We start from the raw sequence: 24,692 nt of genomic DNA on the forward strand, positions 1-24,692 counted from the left end.
TCTAATACTCCTGGGTGGCAATTCTAGGAGGGGCCACTGTCTTTGAGACAGCAAAACCAAAGTTGGCATCTGCTGGGATAAGTAGGATGAGGCAGCAAAATAGTGGCTTAGCTCTTTCCCAACCATTTTGTTGCTGTGGGATTTACTGCTTTTAAGAATTAAGTTTAAAAAAGAGCCCATTCATGTAGAAAACATTTGTGTCTTTCATAGGCAGGCAAAATAACAAATAGTTTTCTCATTAACCAAGCTTGACAGCTATGTTCAGGTATGCTGTTGGTCAGAATCTACCCAGTCTTAGACATAGAGTCCTATAGTCTTACGTGGAAGGAGTGGGGAAGGGGAGGGAAGCAATACAGAAAAACAATTGTGCCAAATAAAACTTAACCCTATAAAGAAAAGCATGGTAATAACCAAATCCAAATTTAGTTTCTATATCACCTCCTTCACGAGTCATTTCCCACCATTGGATATGACCTCTCCTAAGGAGAATTTTTTTTGTTCTTCTGTTTCATCACTTTCACCTTATTGGGATCCATATATAACTTAAGTTGTAAGATACTGGAAGGCAGGAAAAATGTCTTATTTATTTATGTTTGCATTTCTTCCATGCTAATGCCTAGGAATAATGGGATAGGCTATCATTAAGTATTTATTGAATGAATGAGTGAATAATGAATGAATAAAGTCATCCCTCAGCCATAGGATTCATGACTGGATGCTCAGTGTAAATGAACCTGTGTTATGGTATGGCCTTATTGAAAGGGTTTTTATTATATTTATCTTAAAGAACTGGACCATAAATGACATTTTTGTTCAACTAAACTAAAAATGAAAGGGTAATTCACTTTGGATTTTTCCAAGAATGGGCTGAATGGTATGTTTCAGCAGACTTGTAGTAAACAATACATGTGAGTGCCAAACTGCAGAGAAGGACTTAATGGGGAAATTATGGAACATGCTGGCGGGGAGTAAATAATTGCTTTACAAAGAGAGAATGAATAGAAGTAGGTTAGGATTCCAGAAAGTGGGCCATCAGGGATAAGAGAGAGAGCATTGCTGATTTAATGGGGTCATCCTTGGGGGAGACTGTCTGTATCTTCAGGAGCCTGTCATTTTTCTTTGCATGTCTAGAAGTATGTGCATAATCTTATATCACATCCCCCTAAATTTTCTGAGGACTACAAGATCATAATTTTAGTCCTGGAAGGGAACTTAGAGGACATCAGATTCAACTCCGCTATTTTACAGATGAGTAAACAGAGTCCTGGAGTATTTGTGAGTAGTCCAAAGTCACACAAATAATACAGTTAAGATTTGAATTCGATTTTCTCTCTTCAAATCCACAATGCCCTTTCCTTAATGATGTTCTTATTGATATCTTTATTAACTTTCTTAACGCTTTATTAACAAGGCAGAAGGAAAAGTATTTGAGATTCATTGGATTAATGACCCAGTGTTATGAGGTAAAAACTACTCAGTGTGTATGAATGTGTGTGTGTGTGTGTGTGTGTGTGTGTGTGTGTGCCCACGTGCAAACAAGTAAGTCATTGCATCAGGATGTGTGAAGTTAGGTAAAAGCAACATTTGAAAATATTCTATCCAGGATGGATCATTCATCATAAGGAAACCAGCACACACAATTTGCTTTGGCTAACAGACTAACCAAGTCCTGTTCTTCTGTTTGCAACTAAGCCACCCTGGAGCTAGTAGCACTTAAATTTGGCTGTCTTGTGGCAGTGGGGCAGATTTTTCTCTTTGCATGGAGAGACTGTCAATTCATTCCCTGGCATGTGTGGTAAATTACAAATGCAGAAATTCTTTGGCATATTTCTATGTCCCCCATGAATTGGGCACATTGGAACATTTGGTAAGGCTGTTGCTCCTTGTTCATAAATAGCAGTTGACTAGGACAATCCAAGTAATCCCTGTAAAAACTTTCCTGAGTCTCTGAGCTTAGAAATACTCCAAGAGATGAAAATTATGGAGTGTTAGGGATAATGGGAGAAGAATCTAGTTTAAGTTTAGTAATCATTCCTTTTGTTATTAAAGAAATCTGTTCGATTTCAGAGCTAGACAGAAAGAACCATAACTTCAGTGGTTTAAATGAGAGGAAGCAATATGGTGATGGAGGAAGGAGCCCTGGATCTAAAATCAAAGGGACCTGGTTCTATATCTTACTCATATAATCCTTGGTAAATCACTTAAACTTTTTGAGTCCTCAGTTTATTCATCTTCAAATGAGAAAAGTTGGATTGTGTGACCTCTAAGGTCACTTCCAAAAATAAATCTTTAGTGATCTATGAGAATTCGAATTTTTCGTCACTTATATTTTGAAATAGGAAAATTATACATTTCATAATGAAAATAACTAATATTTATATGGTGCTTAAGGTTTGCAAAACATTTCACATAAATTTGCATATAGTATCTCATTTGTTCCTTACAACTATCTTGTTAGTTAATGCTGCTTTTATCTATATTTCATATTACGTTAAGACTGAGAGAGGTTCATGATTTATTTAGGATGACAAAGTTGGCAAGTGTATGATGTGTTTCAGACTGACTAGCAGTCTATCCACTATGGCAGTCAGCAGATCATAAGATAAAACTCTTTGTATGTGTGTGTGTGTGTGTGTGTGTGTGTGTGTGTGTGTGTGTGTGTATGTTTTTTCTTTTCTGAAAATTTCTAAGAGTTTGGTAACTTTACTTCCTTCAGTTTCTAGATCTTTCTAACTGAAAAGTCAGGTTTCTCTCTCTACTCTGCTGTACCTCTCCATATGATGCTCTAAGGCAAAGTTGCAGAGAAGGTATTGATGTATCTATAAGAGTGAAAGGGTTTTCCACTTAGGATGTCCTCTACTTGGAGTGACCAATGAAATCACAAATGTAACACAAAAAACAAACTGAAGAGAAAAATAGGTCTAAACATATTCCTTTTATTTCTTTGTCAGAGAAGATAGAGTTATTTCTAAGAGCAATGGAAAATAAAACACTTTCTTTGGGAATTCCTATACTACAGTATAGTTTTGGAACAACTGGAAAGGAAAAGTTATTGGGCTTAGTGTGAGAAGGCCTAGATTTGAAGATTCTAGTCAATAATTATATTCTCTAGAAGCCACAGCATTTATGAGCCTCAGTTTCCTCATGTATGAAATTGGATTAAATAAAGCTGTCCTCATTAACTCACAATGTTATGAGAGGATCAACTGTGACAGTAAGAACCCATCAAACTCCATTCTGTGGTCAGTTATTGTCATTATTTCTTTATATTCTTCTTCTCCTAATGTGGACCTTAAAATCAGTTCCTATCCATTCTACAGATTCAAACAGATGGTTAATGTCTTTTAGACATTATATCTTATGTCTTTTAGAAAATGGATATCGAGGTAAAGTAAATGGAGTTCTAGTCTTGATTGGAGTCAGGAGGATCTGAGACCAAATGCTTCTTACACAACCTGTGGTGACTATAGAAAAGTCACTTAACCTCTTTGAATTTTTATGTTGTTAGGAGTTCATACTATGGAAGTCTTTTCCTCCCTACTAAAAATACAGATCCTAAAGTGTCCTTTTATTTTATAAAGTAAAATATAATGCTTGAAAGCATTTTTGTAGTATTTTTGGTAGATTTTTTTGTAGGCCTTAACATTTTCAAAGCATGCTATATGCTTTCATATGAACCTCACAAGTTTAATCTTCATTTTATATAAACTGAGGCTCTGAGAGAAGTGAAACAATTTCCATAATCACATGCTTAGTAAGTGTTAGAGGTGGAATTCTAACCCAGATTTTTGTGAGTTCGGTCTTCCAAATAATATGGCAGGATGTTTCATATAGAATCATGCCCAGAGATTTCTACATGAGAAACTGTTCCTGGCCCATATGAGGTTAGAATGTGCATTAATGGTAAATTAAATTTTCTAATGGGATTCAATTTTCCATACATGTTAATCTTGCGTCTCTACTTGAGATCCTTGAGGTCAGGGTCCAGGTTTCATGTTACCTTGTGTCCTTCAGAATTTTAGAACCATGTTTAATACATTAGCAAATATTTATAGAGTGAATGAATAAATACAGAAATAGGTATAAGTAGGTAATAAGTGAGAAATCCTATTAACCAATGAATGCACATGATCAACCATGTCAATGAATTCAATCAATCAGGCAACTAACCTTTATTAAGCACCTATTATGTGCTGTACACTGTGCTAAGTACAGAAGATACCAAAACAAGAGGCCGGCCAAAGGTAAGCAAATAACTATGTAAAATTAGAATATATACAAGATACCCTAGAAATAATCAACCAAAGCAAGGCATTAGCTTAAATAGGATCAGGAAAGGCTTCCAGAAGAAAAGAAAATTTGACCCAATCTTTGACTTAAGCCAGAAGGAAGAGAGAAAGTTTTGAACATTCTAAGCATGGGAGACAGCTAGTGAAAATAGCCAAAGTTAAGAAATGAAATGTCTTATGTGAGAAATAGCAAAGATCACAGAGTATATGGAGTTTATGGTGGGAGCAAAATAGAGAGAGAGAAGATGTAAAGTAAAAGACTGGAGAGGTAGGAAGGGGTCAGGTTATGGAGGACTTTGAAGGCCAAATGAAGATTTTATATTTGATACTAAAGGCAATATATAGTCATCATAGTTGATTGAATTGGGAGATGACATGGATAGGTTTCTGCTTTCATAAGATTAATTTGACAGCTGAGTGAAATATAGCTTGGACAAAGAGAGGGATTTGAGGGAGACCATCTAACAGGCATGTAGTAGTGTAGCCATAAGGTGATGATTGCCTGAACTACGGGGGTGGCTGAGACAGTGGAGAAAAGGGAGTGTCTGCAAGAGACACTGAGAAGACAGAACCTGGCATCTATGTGCTTCTCTTGTGTCATTCACTCTTTTGATTATCCAACTATGTACCTAAAGTAGTCTTTAAAATATGTTGGTTTTGCATGAGGAAAGAGCAAATTAAGCCCTAAAATTCTGGGTATGTGCACTTTTACATAGGAATATCACTGTTGCAGAGAATGATCATGAAGGCAAATTATCCTATTGCCTACATTACTGAATTGGAGCAATTTCCAGTGAAATAAATGGTTCTCTAATTTAACTCAATTCAATTCAATAAATATTTAATAAGTACTCACTATTTGGAAAGTAGTGTGCTAGGTTTTAAAGATGCAGAGATGAAAAAATAACAGAATTGCTGCCCTTTAAGATTTTATTATCTAAAAGAAAGCTATGGCATGTTCAAAATTGTATGATACAAACTAGAATGAGTAAAGGACAACAGAGGACTAGAAACAAAGAAATATGGAAAGTGGGGGAGGGAGGAAAAGAGAGATAGAGAGACACAGAGAAAAGAGACGGGGAGAGACAGAAACAAAGAGACAGGCAGATAGAAACAGGTACACAGAGACATAAACAGGAGGAGGGAGGGATGAAAGGAGAGAGTGGAGGACACAGAGATGGGAAAAGAAGGAAAGGGAAAAAGAGATGGAGGAGAGGAGTAGTCACTTAAAAGTTGTCATTATAAAGGTTGTTTTCATGAAGAAGCTTGCACCTGAACTGGGCTTTGAAGAGGAAACAAATGGTAAAATCACGAAGGGAGAGAAGATAGAGAGTAAAAGGCCAAGGCAAAGACTAGAGGAGATGAATACTCACACTTGAGGCAGGAAAATGATTCAGTGAAGGATACTGGGGAATGATCACAAAGGAAGGAAAATAGAATGGAAATAAGAATCAATAGCATCAAATGTTAGAGAAAAGTGGGGGAAGGAGCATTGAGTAAAACAAGACTATTAAGTTTGATAAGTTGTTGGAGACCTTGGAAAAAGACTGTTCAGTAGAAGTTATAGGGTCGGGAGTGAAATAACAAGTAGATTGAGAAGTGAAGCAATAATGAGGACATCTCATCATAGCATGAATTCTACTCTTCCTTCACCTCCAACTATCTAGAATACATCTCAGGTTTATCTATTATGATTCATAGGCAAAAATCATCCTCTTCCCAGGATGAAAAATAGGGAATATATAAAGTAGGGGAACATCTTGATTCCAAACTTATAGTTGATATTTTATTGAATTCTAGAAATTGTGAAAAATGCTAAGTTAATGACTTTAAAAAAATCCTTTATGAAAGCAGCATAGTACAGTGGGGGAAGAAATGAACTAGAAATCAAGAAACCTGAACTCTAGATTCAACCCCATTTCTCACTTACTAAGTGTCCAAGAAAAAGTCATTTTTGCTCTTAATACCTGTATTCTATATTTTCTCCTCTCCATTTTCTCTTCCCTGAGGACCTTATGCCTTTCAATGAAAATTGAAACATTTGTTATGAACTCTCTCTTTTCCCCTTCTCTTCCTCCAAGGGAACTCTGTCCTCCTTCTCCATCTTTTCTGAAAAAGAAGCGACTCTTCTCCTTGCCAAGGCCAAGCCCAATTTGTGTACCCTTGATCTCTTTGCTTATTCCTCAGCATAATCTCAATTATACTCTCTTTCTAATGTTTAACTTCTTTCTGGTTAATTCCTGACTGTCTTCAAATATGCCTAAGTGATTCTCAGCTTTAAAAAAAACTTCACTAGAATCTACTCTCTCATTAAGGTATCATCCTATAGTTCTCTTTTTTTAGGTAAACTAGAAAATGACATTTACACTCCTGGCTTCTTCTTTCTCTCCTCTCACTCAATCCCCAACCTTTCACAATCCAGTTTTCAACTTTTGCAGTTGGTTGAATTTCCTTTTTCCAACATATTTTAATGAACAAATTTTTTTGCCTTTTAATAGACAAAAGTGCCGTTCCATCTTTTTTGATCAATCTACTGCATTTTACACTGTTGACCTTTGGTTCTTTCCGAATTCTGTCTTCTAAGTTTTTGTCTCTGCTCTCTCCTAATTCATTACCTGTATGATCCCTTCTAAGTCTCTTTTGATGGTTTATCAACCATCTCATGATCTCTGTGGTGTGTATGAAGGCTTTGCCATGCATGTGTTAATTTTCTTTTCTCTCTCTTAATTCAGTCATCTCAACAGCTCCTATAAATAGCACTATAATCTCTATGAATTAATATGGTATTCAGATGAATAACAGATCTACCTAGTTCTAAGCTTTAATGCCATAGCATCAACTGCCTATTAGATTTTTATACTATTTCTTCTAGATACATTTTAAACTCACATGTCTAAAATGGAGTTCATTCATTACTTTTCATCTCAAACCAATTCTTTTTTTCAAACTTTCAAGCTATTTCTATTGAAGGAACCACAAATATTCTATCTCCATGACCTATCATTCTCCTTCACTCCACATAACCCATCAGTTGCAAAATCTTGACATTTCTGTTTCTACAACATCTGTCATATCCAAGCCCTTCTCTTTACTCCTACTGCTACATTCTTAGTTCAGGTCTTCATCACCTCTCACCAATATGTTCTAGTAGCCTCCTAATTGTTCTTGCTTAAAATATCTCCTCATTTCAATGTATTCTTCATATAACTGTCAAAGTATTTTTTTTTCCTTCAGGGCATATCTGATTTTATCACTCATATGCTCAGTGGACATCAGTGGCTCCCTGCTAGCTCTCAATATAACCTGATTAGCCTACCATCTTGGTTTAGCTTTTAAATCCTTCAAAAGGTCCTGACATATGTGTTCAGCATCCTTGTAATTAATACTTCCCCTATTGATACAGTTAGACTTCATTGTGTTCCTCATACCTTCCATTTTTTTCTCTACCATCTCCCATCTTCATGACTTTATACTTACTTTCTGTATTTTTAAGATGCACTCTTTCCTTACCTCAACTTCATTAAATTTCTTTATTCTTTTAAGATACAACTCAAGTACCATCTTGTATGGGAAGACTAACCAGATTTCCCCAATTTATAGTATCATCCCTCTTTTTGTAGTTTATGTATCATCTTTATAATTATCCATTATCTACTTAACTGTGACCTTCTCTCCCTCTTAAGATTATAGATCTTTAAAATTAGGAATAGTTCCATTCTTTATGTTTATAACTCCAGCACTTAACCAAGTGTCTGGTACATATTAGGTGTTTTATAAATGCTTTTAGATTAATTAATTAACAGCAAAAAAGAAAAATCAGTGTTTGGAGATCCAAAGGGGAATTAAACTGAATGTTCACTGAGGTCCTTTCCAATTAGAGGATTCTACAATTTTGAGTTCCCAAGATAGCAAGACTCTTTAATCAAATTGTATTTGAGCTCCCTTTTTAATTAGTACTATTGTTTTTAAATCTTCAATCAAAATTGACTCTGCATATAGATGGGCCCCATCTGGTATCCTACAAATAGCCTGACTCATTTGCTGATATAATCATGCCTGATTATGATATATATATATATATGTATACTTATATACATATATGTATATCTATTTACATATAGCAAAGAGAGAAGGAGAGGAAAAAAGAGAAAAGGAGAGACATAGAGAGACAGAAGAAAGAAAGGAGAGAGAGTCAGTGAGAAGGAGGGAGTAATATGGAGGCACAGAGATTTTTTGAATAGTCATGGACATATGATATTATTTGAAAGAAAAACTTGTTAAAATCCATTTTTTATTTAAAAATAGTTGTTATAATCCTGTATACTTTGCATACAACCGTGAAATGCATAATAGTATCACATAATCATATTTGACAGTCTTTGGGAGCTCATAGATGTCTCTGTCCACATGGCTCCAGAACTGTTATGTAATCAATTATAAGCAATGCATTTTAAGCTGCTTCTATCATGGTATGATCAGCACAGACAGGAAACAAGTAGACCTGTCAAGAGAACACTTTACTTCTTCATTTTCATTATAACCATTTCTATTTATTATGCACAGTGCTATGTGAGGAAGTAAGACATGATGGACAAAATGCTATTCTTCAAGAAGACCAGAGTTCAAGTCCCATTCTGGTAGCTGAGAACAACTTGTGATTCTACAATGTAATTCATTTTATGGATCTCAGGTTCTCATCTATAAAATAGGTTTAATGCGCTTACCTCTCAGAGAATGCTGTGAGGAAAGCTGTATAGGCAACGTAAAGTGTTTCATAAACATGATATCTTTGGAGAAGCAGTTCCAAAAATGGGGGCAGGGAGAGCCATCATTACCCAATTGAAGGGCTGTCTCCTAGAAGAGCAATTAGATTTAGACTCCTAGAAGACTATAGAAATGGTAAGAACTTTAGGCATCATCTAGTCTCACGCTCATTTTATAGTTGAAGAAACTACAGTAAGAGCACTTAAGCTATTTACTAAAAAGTGCACATTTACCAGAGTTAATATTCAAACTCAATTCACCTAACTGCAAATCCTCAATTCTTCTCATCACACTACATTGTCTTTCACTGGGAACAAAAGAACTGGTGTTATTATCTACACTTTTTAAAAGTAACATTCCAATGTAGACTTTCCCCCTTTTCCTTTCAAGGAAATCTACTGATTTTAGAATCACAGAATCTCAGAATTTGAAAGAACTTCTCAGAGTATTTGACTTGTACAATAAAACTCATAAGGCTTCATTCAATCTCTGTCTGAAGACAATCCTCCACAAAGGGGAAACTCACTCATTCCTAAAATGGCTAATTTTCCTCTAGAATTGCTTTGATTGTTGTAATGGGCTGAGGCTTGAGTTGATGCACTGAGGTCCCAAGCATGTGAGGCTAAATAGTTATTGGACCATACTCTATTAATATATAAGCTTGGAGAAAGAATGGCCCCGCCCACTCTTAGTGCAAGTCCTGATGTGTTGTATAGGAAATGACAATTTTGGTGGGTGGAGGCAGCGGGGCGGAAAGGGAAGTGGAAAGAGAGCCTGCTGGTTAGCATCTTATTGCAGCTGCTCACATTGCTATCGTGACCCCCTTCATCTCTGATCCCCCTTCACCTCCGATCCCCCTTCACCTTCTACCCCCCTTCACCTTCGATCCTTCTTCACCTTCACTAAGAGTAAAGATCGTTGATTTTCCCCTAATCTGAATTCATGACTCCAGCTGATTTTAAAATACACGGTCATCACAGATTGTTAAGAAGCTTTTATTTGCAATTAAACCCAAATGTACCTCTTATTTCAAAAGTAGGTAGTATGTCCCCATATCTCACTAGGTTCTCCTCTGTTATTTCAAACATAACATTTTTTTATTCTCCATTTTCTAGGTTTCCTTTCTTAACCTTCTGATTAGTCCATCTTTCTCTCCTATACCCTAGCAATGGGTTCATAGAACTGATGTCACAAAACCCTAATCCTGTTTCCCCTCTATTCCTTCTTATTGAAGCTGTGTTAGAATGTTGTACATTTACCTAATGGGTCATTTCTATAAATGCAGGTCAATGCTAACAAATTGTTTCTTGTGATAAATGACTTCTTAATGTTCTTTTGACTTCTGAAATTCTAAGATTCTATGCTCCCGGTTCTTCATTATGTATTGGTAGACTTATAGAGTATGTATTGGAAGTCAGTCAACAAGCATTCATTTAGCACCTACACTGTGCTAAATTCTGAGGATACAAACAGTCAAAAAACAGTCCTTCTGCTTGAGCACTACTGAAGTTTTTACTCAGTCATAGATAGGCTAAAAAATGAAATGTCCAATGATCAGGACATCCCACTTTTGGAATTCATGCAGATGATAATGATCAGACAGAGTTAATTCAGCCTCACATGCTATCTGAGACAACAGCATCCAGGGACTTAGGAGATAGCTGACCTTGGAAGTCAGAGGGACTGATTCCAAATGCATAGTGGCTATGTGACTCTTGACAAGCCTTCTTACCTCTTGGTTTTGTGTGTTGGACAACTGCTATTCTGTGTGGGGAGAGGATGTTTCCTTATCAGAAGTTCCCTATCATTATCATACCAGGTCTGAACCAAAAGAAAAAAATTAGCAATTGAAGAAATGTTATTCCTTTATACATACTTGCCTAGACACATACACACACACACACACACACACACACACATACACACACATCTGTGGGGTGTGTGTGTGCGTCTGTTTTAAATTAAGGATGTATTCTCTAGGACTTTGACCTCAGACTTTTACTAGCTTTGTGGCAAGTCACTTAACTTTGTTTGCCTCAGTTTCCTCATCTGTAAAATGAGCTAGAGAAGGAAATGGCAACCATTACTGTATCCTTACAAAGAAAACCCCAAATGGGGTCACAAAAAGGCAACTATAAGTGAATTGACTCAACAACACAAAATTCCTAAGGAATCTTGATTTACCTTAAGTAACCTGCCAGAGATTTGTTAGTCATAAATTTATCTAAACTCTTCTTGAACCTGCTTTTGTTTTTGGCCTCTACAATGACTTGGAAGTGATGAGTTCCATATGTTTATATGTGACTGTCTGTGTGCATCTTTATATGTGTTAGATTCCATCCCTTTGGACTTTGCTATAACTTCTGACATTGTCAACCCTGCCATCTTCCTGGATGTCCCAAAGGCTTTGCCTTGGGCCCTCTTCTCTTCTCCATACCCCCATATTTCTCGGCCGCCGCTTCTAGCCCTATGGATTCAATTATATTTTCAGAGATGTTCCTCACAGCTACAAATCCCAAGCCATATCTCCCACCTGGACTCCAGTTGTATCTTGCTAACTGCCTGCTAGATAACTCTTATATAACGGCATAGTTTTAGAACTGTAAGGTACCTTAGAGAGCATCAAGTCCCAACTCTTTTATTTTACAAAGTAAAAAACTGAGGCACAGAGATGTAAAATGACTTGCCCAGAGTGTCACAGCTTGTAGATGTAAGAGCTGAGCTTCAAACTTAGATCTTCCATCACTCTAACTATTGTACCACCTAGTTACCTAGATCAAGTCTACCATCCTAAATAGATTTTTAATTTTTTATTCATTTTCATGCATTTACTTTTATTGTCTCTCTATTCATGGGACCACTGCCTTAGAGCAGACTCTTCTCATCTTGAGGCATCTTGGAGGTGGGGTGGGATACAGAATGGTGGGGAAAGCAGGGATTAGATCTCTTGACTTGGAGTCCAAAAGACCCAAGCTGAAATCCAGACTTAGATACTTGCTTAGCTATGCGACTGTAGGAAAGTTGTCCTTTGTCTGAATTTCCTCACCTGTGAAATGAGGATAATAATAGTACGTACTTTTCAAGATTGTTGTGAGAATAAAATGAAGTAGTATTTATAAAGTACAATATGTATGCATGTGTATAATATATATACTATAAGGTACAATATATATTTAATATATATATATATATATATATGCTGTAATATACTATAAGTATGCTACTTATTAGTGATCTCTCACTTGAATTTTTTTATTAAAGCTTTTTATTTTCAAAATATATTCAGGGATAATTTTTCAACATTGATCCTTGCAAAACCTTGTGTTCCAAATTTCCCTTCTTCACCCCACCCCCTCTTCTAGATGGCATGTAATCCAATATATGTTAAACATGTTAAAAATACATTAAATCCAACATATTTATACAATTATCTTGCTGCACAAGAAAAATCAGATCAAAGGGGAAAAATGAGAAAGAAAACAAAATGCAAGCAAACAAGAACAAAAAGAGTGAAAATACTATGTTGTGATCTACACTTGGTTCCCACAGTCCTCTCTCTGGGTGTAGATGGCTTTCTTCATCGCAAGATCATTGGAACTGATTTCAATCATCTCATTGTTTTAAAGAGCCACATCCATCAGAATTGATCATCTTATAATCTTGATGCTGTCTCACTTGAATTTTTATTAGGTCTTCCTGAGTGGCCTTGTTGCTCCAAGTCTTATCCTTTCTCCTGTCCATAACCCCCTCTTAACGGCCCCATTCCAAAATAATATACCCAAGACACAGACCTTCCAAGACTCACTCAAGCTTCATAGCTCAGTTCTGTCTCACTTCTAGGATCAAATACAAATTCCTCAGCTTGACATCTAAAGCCCTCCACAATCTGACTTTAGCCTTTCCAGTCTGCACGTTATATTTCCTTAGACATATTCACCATAGCCAAGTTGCTTCCCAGCTTCCTTATTCTCAGCTCTCTGCCCTCCCATGCTTGGAATACAATCTGTCTTTCAAAATTTAGTGCTACTCTCTTCAAAAAGCCTTACTTGGACCCTCTCTCCTCTCAATAACATTCACTTTCTCTCAGAATTCCTTTGTGCTCACTTATTTGAGGATGACTGAATGTCCTGTCTTCCTATTGGAGTACAAAGTCCTTTAGGAGAAAGGCTGTCTGGATTTTGTCTTTTTCTTCCCAATCCCTAACACAAAATCTGACAAACAAGTTGGCTCTTAAAACATGTCTGTTGAATGGAACTGAAAGTGTTTGTGAATAACACAGATCAAATAGGGGCTAATAATAATAATAATAATAATAATAATAATAATAAAAAACTGACCTTAACAGTGAAGGTCAGTTAGCAAATTCATGAATTATTTCTCTTTAGAATTTTATTTGTGGTGGTTTAGTTGTTTCAGTCACATCCTACTCTCTGTGACCCTCATTTGGGATTTTTCTTGGTGAAGATACTGGAATGATATGACATTTTCTTTTCTAGATAATTTTGCAGATGAGTAAATTGAGACAAATAGAATTAAGTGATTTGCCCAAGGTCACATAGGTGTCTGAGGCCAGGTTTAAACTCAGAAAGAGAAGCCTTCCTGACTCCAGATCTGACACTATCCACTGTAATCACATAGCTGCCCTAGACTTTTATTACTAAAGCTATTTCATTATCATAAACATTTATTAGACACCACCTCTGTGCAAAGTATTCTGCCTATTGCTGCAGACATAAAGATGAAAATTCCATAGTTTCTGCTTATTTCCAGTTAGTTAAGGGAAATCTTTGTACACTTTGGAGCAGGGAGTCAGCCTGTACTATTTTCAAGGACAATCACCCCAAATTTAAAATTGAAGAAACTGGGCCCAAGTCACACAGGTAGTAACTGTTAAAGTCCAGATTTTATGTGTTTCCTCAACTTAGTAGCCCAGTTTCTTTCTAGCACAGTACACAACTTCCAAGTCTCAAATGATTTCTCTTGAAATGGCAATAGGGACTGAACCAGTGGTTCCATTGATGTGGGAATTCTCAGATGGAGAAATTCCACTTCTCAATCCAAGTTGACACTTTCTTAGCAAGTGATAACCTTAAAGATAATCCTAGAACCTTGAGAGATTAAATGACTTGCCAGGTATCTCATAGCCAGCTATCTGTGCTGTTAGAAGCAGGAATTGAACTAATATTTAATGGTTGCCATGACCAACTTTCTACCTCAAAAGCTCTACTATTTCCCCCTGTGATGAACTGGATAGAAATTCAGTATATTTACAAGAAATTTATCTTTGGCATCTCTTCCATCCCATTAGGGCTTGTATTTATCCTGGCACATTGCCTAGAATGTAAATGTAAATAATGTAACAAATGTGTAATATATATACATATATAATGTAACAAAAATGCATTATATACATATACAAATATGTAATAAATATACATAATAAAAATATAAATAAACACCTATTGAGTTCATTGAACTAGAAGCGTCTGGGAGCTCACCCTTTCCTAGCAGTTTATGCCAATTTCCTTCTCCTTGGTTTTAATGCCAGGGCTGCTTTGGTGTTCACTTTCAAACACTCAACCACCATAACTTCCTGATCATAGGACTGGAGATTTAGGATGAAAGGGGCCTCAGGATCCAATAAGATTTGGTCCTTTGTTTTTAAATATGAGGTAATTGAGACCCAGGAAGCTTAATTGACTTGTTAAGTCCCACAGGTAGTGAGAGGGGTGAAATTTGAAGCTGGATCCTCTGACTCCAGGGCAAATGGTCTTTTCTGTGTCCCACTACCTTCCCTAAGTCTAGAATAATCCTGCATTAGAAATTCATGAATAGCAATTTTTCTCCCTACATTTATTGTGGCATATGCAGGTAGTTCAAAGAGAAAACTCCCAGTATGATTTCTATAGCAGCTTTAGTATCATCCAATAACATTCACATATTAGGTGAGTTATCACTATTCTAAAATACCTTGGAGAAATGTAGCTCTAAGAGAAGTTTAATAATTATGATAATTGTCTTGTAAATTACTTGAACTATTCTAATTATTCTTTGGACTACTTCTTCCTCCTTCCCTCCAGTAGACCTCCCAAAGAAAATTTGATTTGAAAAATTCAGAGTTCTAGGAACAAATATTTACAGGAGAAAATATAATTCTTTTTCTTTTTGTAAGAATTTCACTATGTTGAAATTACCTTGGTAGGTCTGATTTATAATGAACTTTGAGTCAGTTTTATAAGTCTACTCTGAAATTCTTTTCCAACCTAGATCCCTGTGTAGTTTCAAGAAACTTAAAAAAAAAACTTTCTGTGAATTTCGACATTTTTCTCCTTACTTTGGAACTTGTCTATCTATCAAAGAGAAGGACAGGTGCTCCTTGATATCATATTTAGCATGAATAACTCATTTTACTTGGGCAATAGTCTTATTCTTTTTCCCCTCCTTCAATATGGAATGAAAATGAAAAGTGTCACAATAAAGAACAAATATCAGTTTGCATGAATAATTATAATGAGCCTTAAGGTGAAGGGAATTAGGTAGGTGATTTCTGAGTTAAGGAAGACTTGAATTTCTGAACTGTCCCTGATATATTCTGTGTGTATGACCTTGGCCAGGTCACTTAACCTCCAAATACGAAGGGCAGCTCTCTAAGCCTGTAATTTTCATAAAAATTCCCATACATGGTGGTAGAGGGAATTTTCTCATTGGAACCTCACAGCCTCATCCCCAAAATTGTTCATAAACTATTATGTAGTTTGTATTTGCATAAGTTCACCCTGATGATCCAATGTGAACACACAGAGATAGGAAAAATTTTAAAATAACTTTTTATTGATAGAACCCATGCCAGGGTAATTTTTTACAGCATTATCCCTTGCATTCACTTCTGTTCCGATTTTTCCCCTCCCTCCCTCCACCCCCTCCCCCAGATGGCAAGCAATCCTTTACATGTTGAATAGGTTACAGTATATCCTAGATACAATATATGTGTGCAGAACCAAACAGTTTTTTGGTTGCACAGGGAGAATTGGATTCAGAAGGTAGAAATAACCCGGGAAGAAAAACAAAAATGCCAGCAGTTTATATTCATTTCCCAGTGTTCTTTCTTTGGGTGTAGCTGCTTCTGTGCATCCTTGATCAATTGGAATTGAATTAGCTCAGAGATAGGAAATTATTCAAACCTCTGATTCTTTGTGGAAGCAAGAGTACCATGCAGTATCTTAGAATGAGTTCTTTTCCTAATGACCTTTTGTGAATACTAATCACTGACCATTCCCCCAGAAGCCATTCATTCACCCTACTCTGAATCAAGTTGAATGCAAGATCCAAGGAATATCCAAGTATATTTTGCTTTCCCATCTAGATTGTAAAGTCCTTGAGAGCAGGGATCATACTTTCTGTCCCACTGTGCACAGTTTTGGGTACATAATTAATATTTGGTAAATTCATATTGAATAGATGAGAAAATCCTTAATGATAATAAAGAAATGTGTATTTCTGTCCTCCATGATTACTTATATAATGTAAAAACAGAAAAAAAAAACTAGCAAATTCTTTATTATTTTTCTTGGATTTTTCTGGACAGCATATTTTAAAAAGCATATTTGTTGATAAGCTGGCAAATGTCTCAAGAAGTATGACTAGAATTGTTAAAGTTCTTTAGTTCATCATATTTGAGGATCGTGTAAAAGAAATAGGGATGCTTACTTGAGAAGAATAGACTTGGGAGGCATAATAATGGCTATGAGAATATTTGAAAGTCTGTTACAGGGAAGAAGATGTAATATAAAGGATGAAGGTACAAGCAGGGATGTGGAATTTCAAAGAGATACATTTAAGCTAGATAAAAAAAAAAAAATTGGAAATCAGTGGAGCTGTCCAGGAGTGGAATACTTCAGGAGGCAATAGGTTGTTCATCTTCAAGTAAAGACTGAATGCCTACCTATCTGAAGAGTTGTGGCTTTCTTATTCAGGTCTGAATTAGACTAAATGGTCTTTGCAGTTCCATCTTACTCCGAGATTCTGTGATTCCTTCTAATAGTTGTAAGTCTAGCTGTTTCTTTTTGTTATTTAAGTTTTTACTGTTTTTTAGAACTGAGACCATAGTCCTTTAGGGCATAATGTAATGAGAGCCATTCTCCACTCTTGGGTAATTGCTATGTATGTATGTATCTAAGAATGTATATACATATGTATATGTACATAAGTATGTATATATATACATGAATATATACATTAATCCTTACAAAAAATCAAACACCTGGATGATATGGAAATAAAATCAGTCTAGAAAATAATAGAGTTTTTTTTTCTGGTGCTCTACTCTTCTGCCTTCTTGTAAGTATTGATTGCTATGTGCTTCACAGAAAATTAAATTGACTTACATTCTGAATTTAAAGAAAAAATAAATAAAATTCATTAATAAAATGCCCCTCTAAACTGACAAAGAAACAGAGACTGTGTTTATTTCTAATTCAATTTGCTTTTAATAGGAATACAACAGTATTTCCTAAGTAGGTGCTGTATGGTCAGAGATGAAAGCTATTTTGAATTCAGAGGTTCCTTCTGGAACTCCACATCCCCAATCTGAGCCTGATCCAATCAATTTATGTCTGTTTTAGGAATGTATTTAATTTTAATAAAATAATATTTTTTACCCAATCTTTTCTCTTTTCCTCTCCATTGCTGTCTTCCAGGTAACATATCTGGGCAAAGTCTCGACAACAGGGATGCAATTTTTATCTGGCTGCACAGAAAAGCCAGTCATTGAGCTCTGGAAGAAGCACACACTGGCTAGAGAAGATGTCTTCCCAGCTAATGCTCTCCTGGAAATCCGGCCCTTCCAAGTCTGGCTTCATCACCTTGACCTGAAAGGAGAGGCTACCGTCCATATGGATACCTTTCAGGTGGCTCGCATTGCCTACTGTACTGCTGACCACAATGTAAGCCCAAACATCTTTGCCTGGGTCTACAGGGAGATCAATGATGACCTGTCCTACCAGATGGACTGCCATGCCGTAGAGTGCGAAAGCAAGCTAGAAGCCAAGAAGCTAGCTCATGCCATGATGGAGGCCTTCAAGAAGACGTTCCACAGCATGAAGAGTGATGGCCGGATCCATCGGAACAGCTCATCGGAAGAAGTCTCTCAGGAATTGGAATCTGATGATGGCTGAGGGCACTGGTCAGTGGTTCAGCAAAGGCAGCCATGGCCTAGGGAATAAGAGTTGATAGATAAATAAGCAATGATTCAAATTGGGGATGAAAAGACTGCCAAATACTTGGCTGACCAAGCTTTTTAAAATCAAAAGAGCAATTCAGAACCTAAAGATATGCATCATTAAAGTAATTATGTTACATTGAAATCTGCTGCTGCTGTGAATGTGAGGAGGGGAGGGAAAGAAATGCTTATTTTTCTGCTCATTCTCCCCCACCCAATTTCCCCTCTCCTCCTGGCCCCAGACCCTTCCATGCTGATTCTCTCCATCTTCTTGAAATATTCCATAGCCTATTGTTTATCAGGCTGCTTTTCTTCAGCTATTGGTTTCTTCCAATTTGCCTTATGAAACCCATCCAAAAGAATTTGTCAGTTGTTCCTGGGGTATTCATAGCAGCGGTGGGGGATGGGGGGAGGTAGGGAGGAGTTCTGATGCTGGCTCATATGCTCCTGGGGAAATGGAAAAGGTCCCAGGGTGACTCCCTATAATTCTTTCTCGTGGCATATTTCAAAACCTCTTGGCCATATGTGAACCACCAAGATAGATGTCCTTTGGCTTTAAGACTAACCACCTTGTCATTCCTCAGTTAATTCACAGTTCACAGCTGAAGATGATTTTATTTTACAAATATATCAAATGCTATCTTATTTTATTCACTTTTTCTATTTTCTTAGTGTACCTGCAGCTACTTATTTCACATATACACACACATTCACCTTCCCATCATCACTAAAGAAATCATTTCTTAACACACTGCAGGGTACCCAAAGGGAACAAAAGAACAAATTAAACTCCCCTTCTCCCCCCAAAAAATGCAATATGAAAAAAGATTGCAGAATATATTTGCTCCATTTTCTGTGTATTTTCCTTCCATCTTGATTTGTGTCTGGTTAGTAGTTTAATAATCCAATCCCAGAACTCCTCCTTAACCAGTCTCAGATCAGAATCAACAAGAGCATGGAAACCTTTTCTTCCCCATGAGAATCTCATCACTAAACCATTGCTTACAAATTGATCATCGGTAGTTCTCTCTACCCATTCAGAGATACCTTGACCGAGTTATTTTAAAGGAAAATATATCTCTATCCTCTTAAAGATGAAAGTTCAAAGGGACCAGTGTTCAATGATTGTTCCTGCAGAGAAGCTCTCATTAAGAATGCCTGTAATTTTTCCATTCTGTGGATAGGATGATTCTGGAATTTCATAAGTGCAAAAAAGTCAATATGAATAAGATAAAAAAGGACTTGTTACAATAAATCCATTTAAGGCCAAGAGCAGATTCATAGTTTGCAGGTAATGCTGCTCCTTTATTAAAAAAAAAAAGAAAAAAAGTTTGTTTTTAATCATGGTAATGTTAGGGGCACTAGGGCACCTTACAGAAGCCTTAAATGAAAGCTAATCAAATCCAGATAGCTCTATGTCTGTGTTTGGTATGTGTATACGTATGTTTGTGTGTGTGTGCGTGTGTGTGTATGTGTGCGCCTGTGCGTGCGTCCAGTGTTTAAAGCATGTAGAATAAGCATGGAGACATATTGGGGAGGACTTACACCTCTTGAAAATATGCTTGTTGCTTTACAATGTATGTAAACTATTCTTTAGCATAAATGCATTCATACTTTAATAAAAATATGTTTGAGTTAATAAAGCTCAATAGTTTTACACTCTTTTTGGTGTAAAATGACAATTTTGGGATTGTGTATGAGTGTTTTTTTTTTCCTAAAGACAATGGTTCCATTTGCCAATGCTTAATATATCTTTCTGGACTCCTGCGATCCATGGGAAAAGGCTATGCTCCAATGGATGGACATAGAAATATAAATTCTACCCAATCCAAGCTTTACCATCCTGTGCAACTCTTGTTCATCAGGTCCCCCTATAAACTCACAGCAGGAATCTACTCAATGTACTGAGACATTCCTCATTTTATATTACCATTGTGAGGCAACCATGGAATACGTAGGTTGTCCATTAATCATCTCTTATTCTTACCATGTGACCAAACCATCTTTTCCTTCCTTGTTTCCAATGTATTATGAATTGCCATGGAGAAACAATATGGAAGATGTCATTAAAGAAATGTCTGTGCAAAGAAAAAAAATCTGTAAATACTTCATTTCTCATTAGCATAACAAAAATAGCTTTTGTTCAGAATATATTGTGAAAAGTCTTTTTGATGATATGGGAGCTATGAACTTGTTATAAAAATATTTCAATAACAATTCCATTTAATTGACTTCTTTTGTTAACTCATGTATTTTATCTTATGAATTTAAAAATATTATTCTGAGAAGGGGTCCATAGGCTTCATGGCCTATGGGAGGAAAAAGGTCAAGAAATTCTACCTTGAAGAGGTTCCTGAAACACTGAGAGTTTAAGGACCATATTGTACACACCTAGTACAAAATAGGTCTTAAATCTTGTCTTCCTGACTCCTTGTCAGATACTTCTAGATCTATCCTATGCCGCCATTGACCCTGTTATTTATAAATTCTGACTAATTTAAAGAAAATTTATTTTTGGAGTCCTCTTGTGGAATCATTGACAGTTTAGCCTTGAGTGATTTCTTCTGGGAGAATAAGTTTCATAATGTCTCATCTAAGAACAGGGTTTACAAGAGCCAAGCCACATCTGATCAGTCAGGGTACATGAACTGGGGATCTTCACAATCTGATTGGTCCAAATGAAACAACTGAACAAAAAGATCTAACGATCTGAGAAAATTATCTCTAGTCTAATGATTTAAGTCATAGAACATCATTTTTGTTGTTTGTAAAATCAATGGGATCACCTAGATGAATTAAAGGTCCCTTTCAGCTCTAAATCTCAATCCTAGGATCACACAATCTGTCTCTATCCTTTTAAGCCTTATCTTTATATAGCAGTGCACATTTGACAGAGAACTTTAATAGATATCTTATTTAATATGATCAACAGAACAGAGAGTTATGGAGGGCCAATACTGTTTATCCCTGTTTTAACAGATAAAGAGACAGAGACTAGTAATTTGGCCAAAAATACACCTCCAGGAAATGGCATAGCCTATAGTTGAACCCATGTGGTGGTTTAAATCTTGTGTGCTTTGAATCATATGCAGTTACAGCTAAGATGGGATTTTTTTGATCTAACCACAATAAGACCCTCTCTCTTATCACAGCTTAGTGTTTTTCAACATAGTGAAGTAATGTTTTATTCTACTCAACCATTCTTATATTTCTTCACAGTCAAAAAGGCAATCTAAAATGAGAAAGAAAAAAGATTCTAGCCTGGGCAAGGGCCCAAAAGTGTTATTTGGGCTTAAGCATGAAGAGACAATTTGATTACTTTCTTCCACTGGACCTAAGAAATGGATGAGAAGATGTCTCCACTCAAGGAAAGTCAGATGTTTGACAAGCTTGAATCTTTAAAAAGTGTGTGAAAATGCCCTGTATAAATAGCATAATCATCACTTTCAGTACAATTAGGCAAAAACTTATGAAGGCACCATCACAAAGCATGGGTTGATTGTCAAATTACTTTTTGATTCTATAAATATATTTTTATTTAATTATTTTGCATTTTTTGCATTACTTAGGTGTCCCTTTTTGTCTCTCCTCCTATACTTTCAGAGAGCTGTTCCTTGTAACAATGATTTTTCAAAAGAGAAAGATGAGGGAAAAAATAGCAAAATTAACTAATCAAAAAATTGATATTTGACACATTGCTCCATACTTATTTTCCTCATCCTCTCTGAAGAAAATGTGTGTGTAGAGAGGGTGCAAAGGTGTTTCCTCATACCGCTCTTTAGAGCTAAGTTAGTTATTTATAGGTAACATATAATTTTTGCAAAAGAGAAAGTGAGCATAGTACACACAGACCTGCAGGACAACCTGGGTTGGAGGTAACTTATTTCTGATAAATGCTGATGGACTGATACTGAGTGGGTTACTTAAATTGTGAATGGCCTAGGAAATTAAAAAAGTTGTGTATCTAGAGGGAGCTTCCTGATATGGAGTTTTTCTACAGACCTTCCCCATTCCCATCTCCACTTTAGTATTTATCTAGAGGGTAAAAAGGTACATACAGCCTCATGAGACACACTGCCATTTAATCAGAGATCTCTGAGGGTTCGACAATCTTGCAGATGTCTCTTGATCTACCACCATCACTACTATCACCAATGATGAGAGTAAAGACATAGGGGCCCTTGACTTTCCAAAATGTGCATGGATAAAGTCTGTGTAGAATAAGATATGGAACTAGATCAGAACAGAAACTCTCAGGTCGGAGCAGAAGGTGCTTTCAGGCACCAGTGATGAGTAAAATGAATTTGGTTCTAAACTTTCAGCACATAAGCCAAAACAGAAAATTGTTGGGTGATTTTATTTTTATTTCTCTTATGACACAAACAATATATATCCATCCTCTTGGGTGCTATTTTCCTTGAAATTAGAAGTTAGGCAGCTATTTATTATATGTCACTGAGAATTAGAGCTAAAAAGGCTCTCTAACTCAAACCCATCATTTGACTCATACAGTGAGTTGTTGCTTATAAAATGCTTTCCTTACTGGCTGTGTGAAGCAGGTAGTATAAATAATCTCTTGATTTTAAAGATGAGAGACAAACAGAAGCACAGTGATTTATCCAAGGTTACACAGCATCAAGGCCAGGATTTCAATCAAAGTTTTGAGAGAGTTATAACTAAGAATTTTATAAAATGGGAAAATTTATTTGCAGAGGGGAGAAAATCATGTTAGAAAAGAGGTGGGTGGGCATCTTTTTATTATTCTCTGCCCAAAATTCTTCTGTCTCACACTTTCCTGAGGTCAATCTTATTTCCTACATTTACACAGTCATAAATTGAATTAGATCTGTGAAATATAGTGATGGTCATCTCTGTACCACTATAGGGAGGAAGCTTCTTGATATTGAGTCTTCTGTTGTTTCCATTATAACATAAAATGATGAAGGTAAGAAAGAGAGATATAGTAACTTGGCCAAGATCATGCAATGACTTAATTGAGCCTGTACATGCCTATTCCAAGTCCAAATACTGATAGCCTAGGCAATACATAGAAATCTTAGGAATTTTACAATCATCTCCTGAAAGAAAAACTGGTGGTAGGTCAATGAAACCTTGAAATAATTGACTTACTTTTGACTTTTTCCTTGATAAGATGGAATGAGGAATAATAATGATGATTTAAAACTTAGTGCTCATTAAATATTCTAAAAATACTTTCTCTTATGGCCCCTAGAAACCCATACTGGCTCACCATAAAAGAAAGACAAATCTCACCCACAGGTATAATTGTAAGTGGGAAGCGTCCAAGATTGTAATGGTCCTCAGGACTACCATGATGCAGCTTGTTGGGTCGTTTCACATCAAAAGTCTATTTTGCATGAGAATTTGGGCTGCTCTTTAAAGTTCAACCAAATGGAGAGAAGCCAGCCAGTAATAACACAGGATAGAAGGATTTGAACATCAAGGATAGTAGCAGAATCCTTGACTCAGTAAAAGTATAGTAAAAATGTGGAAAGGCAAATTGTTTCAAGAGAACCCAAATACTCCTATTAAGAATAATTACACACAATCCTGAGCTGGTAAAAATAAAAATCTTAAGATGGTATTTTGTGCTTTATTTGCCAAAGGAAACATACAAATTGGGATTTGTAGACTTTATTTCTTTTGGAATAGTTTAACAGGTCTCCTTCAGGTTTTAATAAGGCATCAAACACTGGTTATTCAAAAATAATAAATAGTTCTAGAAATGTAAGCCATGATTTTTTTTTCTTTTTCATTCTAATGATCAGGACTGATAATCTAACTTTTCTACTTACTTTTTTCTAGAGGTCTAAAATACAAAAGTACTTCTGGAATATTATAAAGGAAACTTTCCATTCATGAAAAAAATCACAGAATTTGGCATCTCTGTCCTAGCAGGAGCAAATCTTATTCATAGAATAAGCTCTTTTTTCATTATTAAAGAACCTTTGTCTTAAAATATATTTTAAAATAAAAAGGAGTGTTTTATTTATTTATTTATCTTCATGGAAGAGGCCTTATCACAAATGAGTTTAAGTCCAGAATTTTGTAGAATAAACAGGGTGAGAAGATCACATAGGTAATTAATAAAGTATCAGATTTGTCATTGTGATTCAGTCATTTTAGTCATGCCCCACTTTTTGTGACCCCATTTGGAATTTTCTTGGTAAAGATGCTAGAGTGATTTGCCATTTTCTTCTCCAATTCATTTTACAGACAAGGAAATTGAGACAAACAGGGTGAAGTGATTTACCAAGGAGTAAGTGTCTGAGTTCAGATTTGAACTCAGCAAGATGAGTGTTTTTTACTTCAGGACTGGCATTTTGTCCCATACTGCTGCCCTGATAAATAGCAGAAGCCACATTTAAGTCCATGTCCTCTGACTAAATTCCGTGTTCTTC

General features: G+C 36.1%; 1 protein-coding gene across 2 annotated transcripts in view; it reads left to right on the forward strand.

The window, feature by feature from the left end:
* PID1 (phosphotyrosine interaction domain containing 1) overlaps positions 1–19,952 on the forward strand; it is a 287,174-nt gene extending 267,222 nt beyond the window's left edge. For both annotated transcript variants that reach the window (XM_051983380.1, XM_051983381.1), the window contains one exon: positions 17,750–19,952. In XM_051983380.1, the coding sequence (XP_051839340.1) occupies positions 17,750–18,226 (477 nt within the window). In that variant the 3' untranslated portion in view covers positions 18,227–19,952. The remainder of the gene's footprint in view (positions 1–17,749) is intronic.
* Positions 19,953–24,692: the final 4,740 nt, after the last annotated feature.

Source organism: Antechinus flavipes, chromosome 3 (assembly GCF_016432865.1).
Source record: "Antechinus flavipes isolate AdamAnt ecotype Samford, QLD, Australia chromosome 3, AdamAnt_v2, whole genome shotgun sequence".
NCBI lineage: Eukaryota > Metazoa > Chordata > Mammalia > Dasyuromorphia > Dasyuridae > Antechinus > Antechinus flavipes.